Here is a 6,527-nt window from a genome sequence, read left to right on the forward strand (position 1 = left end):
ATTAAGAATAATAATAAAAAGGACAAAAGTATTAATAATATTAGTTTGTTTGAAACGGACTAATACAAGCAAACTAATCACCGGGAAAAAGAAAGCGAAAAAGAAATAATCGGTGGAGGACTGGGTAGGGCACCAAGGCTCTGTCTGAGCACACAGACTGTGATGGAGTTCCTGTGGGCCCAGAAGGTAGGTGGCAGTGGGGATGGCCACACCTCCATTCACCAAGCTGCTAATAGAAAGGTCTGTGGTTAAAACCCACCAGCCACTCTTTGGGAGTAACATGTGGCAATCTTCTGTAAAGACTTGTAGCCATGGAAACCCTATGGGGCAGTTCTATTCTGTCCTATAAAGTTGCTATGAGTTGGAATCAACTTGTCAGCAAGAGGTTTGGTTTGGTTTAAAAATCACTTCTTTATATATATGATAATATTCACATCTAAAATGCTAAAATCCAGACTTTTTGTAGCTTACCTTTTAATATTCTTAGCTTGCATTTCTGAAACATTGCACTAAACATCATCCTCCTTTTTTGCTATTTTCAAGTCCCAACAAGGATTTTGTTGCTCAAACTGCATCTGTATTATTTTATTTAGTGGGTATCACACATCTATACTTTTTATAAGTTCCTTAGATTTGATGAGCATCTAGGTGTGAGAGCTCTTGGTCTAGAACTGTGCTGGCAGTCACTAGATACATGTAGCTATTAAATTAACTCATTTTCTGTCATACTAGCCACATTTTGAATGCTTAATAGGCATGTGGCTAATGGCTAATTAGGACAGCACAGATAGAGCTCATTAGGCACTGTTACAGAAAGTTCTGTTGGACAGTGCTGATCTCAAAAACACACTCAAGGAAAAGTTAGTTAATTGAAGTTTAGTTAGGAAAAAAGTTCCAGAGGATATGATGATTAATTTATTTGAAGAAGTGTTTAATGGAAGGCAGACTAAACATACTTTGTTTAACAGCGATGTACAGAGTACCACCTGTCTTACAGAGTTACTGTGATTATTGTTGTTCTTTTGTGCCGTTGAGTTAGACCCGACTCATAGCAACCCCTCCTTGGGTTTCCGAGGCGGTATCACCAAGGAAGTAGATTGCCCAACCTTCCTTCCAAGGAGTGGCTGGTAGGTTTGAACTGCTAGCCTTCTGGTTAGCAGTCAAATGCCTTAGGCGCTATGCTACCAGAGCTCCTACTGTGATTAAATAAGATTATTTATACATACACACACATATTTGTTATAATGTCTGACACATAGTAGGTGGTAAAATACTTAACTTGTCTTCAGAGTGATCTCTGTTTTATATTTCTTAATCATTAGAACAATGGCAACTTGGGGAGGTTCTACCCAGTGTGCACTGGATGAAGAAGGAGATGAAGATGGTTACCTTTCTGAAGGAGTCATGCGGACAGATGAGGAGGAGGAAGAAGAAGAGCAAGATGCCAGTTCCAATGATAATTTTTCTATGTATCCTCCTAACTGTGTGAATCATAATTCCTATAATGTAAAGGAAACTAAAAAGAGGTTGGTTTTAGTGTTTTAATATTTTGCTTGATTTGAAGAGTACTACAATAATAGATCCCAGATAGACTGCATTGAGATTCATAAGCTTTGATCCTTGCTCCAGTTTTAAGGAAAAAGGAAAAATCCTAAATATTGAAAATGATCTGTCAACAAAGATATTCATTACATTGTTATTCATAACTGAAAAATACTTATTAATAAAAGAGGATGAAGTAAGTGTTGTACATAGGGTCGCTATTAGTCAGAGCTAACTCAGTAGCACCTAAAAGCAATAGCAACAAATAGATGATAGGAGTTCTACGTGTTATTAGAATGTTATGTGATTAAACATAAAACATGATGAATGGAAAAATACTTGTGATAATATATTTGTTCTGCAAAAGACAGAATTATGTGAATATTAATGTGTGAAAACATATGGTAAAAGACTGGCTAGGAATATAAAAACATTAATTACATGAGTCCAGAAATCTGGACATTTCTTTTGTTTTTCCTCCTGATTTTTGTACGTTATATTTTTTTTTTTTTTTTTTTGCAGCATATACCAGAAAAAGCTTTAATATTCTTATAAATTAAGAACTCTTACAGATTAACAAAAAATACAATCATCCCAGTAATGATCAAATGACATTAATTTACAGAATTCCTTTCGTTTTTAAAGGAATTGCCATATGATAACTGTCTGCAGTATAACTAGCAACCAAGTAAATGCAAAATATGAAACATATTATTTTTGTCTATTTTATTGACAAAGGTGTTTTAAATAATAGGATTAATAAATAATAGGATTGTATATTGATACGTCTTTTGAGGGAGGAAAGTGGTAATTTGGCCATAGATAACAAAATTTCAAAATGTGTATTCTAATTCTAGGAATTTGTCCTAATTAAGAAAGATATGGATAACAATTTACTTATAAGGGGGTTCATATAGCACTGCTTTGCTATTTTTATTATATGTTATTTATTGATACATGTGTTCTTTTTTTTTTTTTTTTAATTGTGCTTTGGGTGCAGATTTACAGAGCAGAATTTGTTTTATATTGAAGTGTTCGTGTACATTTGGTTTCACAAATACATGTAGTGTCCTTTAAAGACAAACTTTCTTTTTCCCTTTTAAAAATTAACCATTTTAAAGTGAACAATTCAATGGCATTTACTACATTTACAATATTGTACAATCTCTCTAGTTCCAAAACATTTTCATCACCCCAAAAGGAAACCTGTACCCATCAAGCAGTTGTTCCTCATTTTCCCCTCTTTCCAGCCCCTGTTAGCTGCCAATCTGTATCTTTCCCTGTGGATTTACCTATTCTGGATATTTCATACAAATACCATTACCATTTCCAACCTGGGTTGACTCCAGACATGTCAGAGTAGACTGTGCTATATGGTTTTCACTGGGTGATACTTTATAGATTTTTGAACTTGAAAATGCAGGTCTGTGGCCAGGCTATCAGTTTTATTTCTATACTTATAAAACCAAATTATTACATACGATGACTCAGTGCTTTTAATCTTCTGTTAGATGGAAGAACAGTGACCCTTTTTCAGCAGATGGAAATTATCGTCCCTTAGCCAAGACAAGGCAACAGAATATCAGTATGCAACGTCAAGAAAACCTTCGTTGGGTATCAGAACTTTCTTATGTAGAAGAGAAAGAACAATGGCAAGAACAAATTAATCAGCTGAAGAAACAGCTTGATTTCAGTGTCAGTATTTGTCAAACTTTGATGCAAGATCAGCAGGTAACATTTACTATGAAAGTAAATTTAATTATAGTTTATAGTTTTTGAAGCAATGCAAATATTTTTCATGTCATCAGTAAGTTACATATTTATTATAAAAATTTTTCTTTCTATAGACTCTCTCTTGTCTACTACAGACTCTTCTCACAGGTCCTTACAGTGTTATGCCCAGCAATGTTGCATCTCCTCAAGTACACCTTATAATGCATCAGTTGAACCAATGCTATACTCAGCTAACATGGCAACAGAATAATGTTCAGAGGTAATCTGTTTCTTAGAACTAATAGGACTCTACACTAAGTGGTGAAATCGAGCGAGGGTTTTACACTTACCTTCTGAGAAAAAAAGGGCAAGAGCCAAATTGCATACTCAAGCATTCTCCACCTTCTGTCACTGGAGAATTTATAAGCTATGATTTTTTCCTAGTATTCCCTTTTAATACTATAGACTTGACTTTTGTTTTTAATAATTTGTATTGAACTTATATTGGGTGAATTATGGATAATTATACCTCAGTAAAACTGTAAACAAAAAAAAGAGGAGTTTCTTATGGTTATGCCTACTGGCTTACAGAAGAACTAAATTCAGTTCTTGTTCCATCAGCTAGGTTGTGGAGTTAAACCTGCAGAGAAAGCTAGTATTCGTTTTCATAAGTATTAGAGCCATCAGTCTGGGTTCTCCTGGCTGTTGAATCATTTCTTACATATATTTTTTCTTGAATGTACTGTAAATAAATGGTAATATAACTGGATTTTAAATTGCTTATATTTTAAACATTTATAGATTGAAGCAAATGTTAAGTGAACTTATGCGCCAACAAAATCAGCATCCTGAAAAACCTGGAAACAAGGAACGAGGCAGTAGTGCTTCACACCCCCCTTCTCCCAGTTTATTTTGTCCTTTCGGCTTTCCAACACAGCCTGTAAATTTGTTTTCCCTACCTGGATTTACTAATTTTTCATCATTTACTCCAGGTAGGTGATTAAAAAATCTAAAGGGAAAAGAAATAAGTACAAAGAGTTTGAGGCTATTATTTGTCTATTGCATGAGTTTACAACAATTTCTTTTAGGATGGTAGAAGATGTTTGCAAAAACAGTTTAAACTTTTTCTCCATTGGTTCTGTGCAAAACACTTAGATTTTATATGGCAGAAAAGAGAGAACTGTTAAAGGATGAGCAGGTATAACATGAGATTTCTATTTTAGAAAGATTACATTGGTGTTAGTGTTCAGAGATTTAAGAATGTAGGTGGTGAATAGAAGGCTACTGTGGTAACATCAGAGAAAGACTGATGGCCCAACCTAAGGCATTGGCCGTAACTATAGTGAAAAAGGAATAATTCAAAAGATATTATGGAGGTAGAATGAATAGGTTAAATAACCAGTTAGATGAGCTGAGTAATGAAGGAGGAGGAGTTGAAGGTGTTTGGCAAGGAAGGAGGAGAAAAAACAGTGGGGGTTTGAGAATGTAGATATCCATACACTACAGTGTGTTTTCTTATAAACTGTGGTTTTTTTTTAATAAAGGATTATAAAGACACTGGCATTTAAAAAAATTAACAAGCTTTTTAGTTGAGTGTTGATTAATATTGACAGCAAACATATTTTAAACAGGCTTTTAACTAGTGATATTAGGAATTATACATGCTGTGGTGGTGTAGTGCCCAAGGCATTTGACTGCTAACCAGAAGTCTGGTGGTTCAAACCCACCAGCCACTCCTTGGAAGGAAGATGGGGCAATCTACTTCTGTAGGGTTACCACCTCAGAGACCCAAGGAGGGGTCACTATGAGTCGAATCTGACTCGACAGCAGTGAGTTTGGTTTTTTGTTGTTTGTTTTATTCTTTTTAACTGGAATGCACTTCAATCCCATGCGAACAATATGTAAAGATTCTTCCTTCTTCACAAACTAGTTGTTTTGTGAAACCTACCCTTATCCTTTTTTCCTCAAGAGCTTTAGTGTTATTGTTGTTAGGTGCCATCTAGTCAGCTCCAACTCATAGTGACCCTGTGTACAACAGAACAAAACATTGCCTGGTTCCGCGCCAGCCTCACAATTCTTGCTGTATCTGAACCCATTGTTGCAGCATCACTGTCGATCCATCTTGTTGAGGCCCTTCCCATTTTTCACTGACCCTCCACTTTACCAAGTGTGATGTCCTTCTCTGGGGAATGGTCCCTTCTGACAACATGACAAAGTCTGGCCATTCTCTTCCAGGACAGATTTGTTCATTCTTCTGGCAGTCCATGGTGCTTTCAGTATTCTTAACCAACATCACAACGCAAAAACATCAACTCTTCTTCAGTCTTCCTTACTCATTGTCCAGCTTTCACACTCATATGAGGCTATTGAAAAGACCATGGCTTGGGTTAGGCACACTTTAGTCTTCAAAGAGACATCTTTGCTCTTCAGCACTTTAAAGAGGTCTTTTGCAGCAGATTTTCCCGGTGTCATCTGTTTTCTTGACTGCTGCTTCCATTGGTGCTGATTGTGGAGCCAAGTAATATTAAATCTTTGATAACAGAGCTGTTAGTAGTCCTTTCTATTTGCTAGAAGATTAAACATCTAGCAAATGGAAGAACTGGTAAGATCTGGGATTTGCATGACTCCAAGTTTATATTCTTTCCCCTATACTTCAATTGGGAAAGCAGAATATCAAATACTTACCATATAATGCAATATTAGAACATAAACTTGGTGTCATGCAAACCCCAGATCTTACCACCTCTTCCATTTGCTAGATGTTTAATCTTTAAGCCTATTTTTTTTTTTTTATTGGTAAGATAATTACAATACCTACATCATAGTATTGAAGATTAACAAAATAACTTGTGCAAAGTTCCTAAAATAATACCTGGCCCCCAGTAATAATTTCATAAATAGTAGTTATTTCTGGGAGCTCTGATGGTATAGTGTCTTAAGGCATTTGACTGCTAACCAGAAGGCTGATGGTTCAAACTCACCAGCCACTCCTTGGAAGGAAGATTGGGCAATCTACTTCTATAGAGATACTGCCTCAGAAACCCAAGGAGGAGTCACTATGAGTCTAGACTGACTCGATGGCAGTGAGCTTGAGCTTGGAATTATTATTTCTGACTTCTGACTCTTAGTAGGGGTAAGGATCATTATTTATCTTTGAATTTCCAATGCCTAAGGATCTCTGGTAGCATAGTGCCTAAGGCACTTGACTGCTAACCAGAAGGCTGGCGGTTCAAACCCACCAGCCACTCCTCGGGTGGAAGATGGGGCAATCT

The 6,527-nt window shown here is 36.1% G+C and overlaps 1 protein-coding gene across 1 annotated transcript in view; it reads left to right on the forward strand.

Moving 5' to 3' along the window:
* PCM1 (pericentriolar material 1) overlaps positions 1 to 6,527 on the forward strand; it is a 179,148-nt gene that overhangs the window by 55,688 nt on the left and 116,933 nt on the right. Inside the window, exons 18-21 of the mRNA XM_042782830.1 lie at positions 1,323 to 1,526; positions 3,054 to 3,273; positions 3,390 to 3,535; positions 4,057 to 4,247. Of these exons, the coding sequence (XP_042638764.1) occupies positions 1,323 to 1,526; positions 3,054 to 3,273; positions 3,390 to 3,535; positions 4,057 to 4,247 (761 nt within the window). The remainder of the gene's footprint in view (positions 1 to 1,322; positions 1,527 to 3,053; positions 3,274 to 3,389; positions 3,536 to 4,056; positions 4,248 to 6,527) is intronic.

This window comes from Orycteropus afer, unplaced genomic scaffold (assembly GCF_000298275.1).
Source record: "Orycteropus afer afer isolate SDZICR_OR568_19922 unplaced genomic scaffold, OryAfe1.0 scaffold00483, whole genome shotgun sequence".
Lineage (NCBI taxonomy): Eukaryota > Metazoa > Chordata > Mammalia > Tubulidentata > Orycteropodidae > Orycteropus > Orycteropus afer.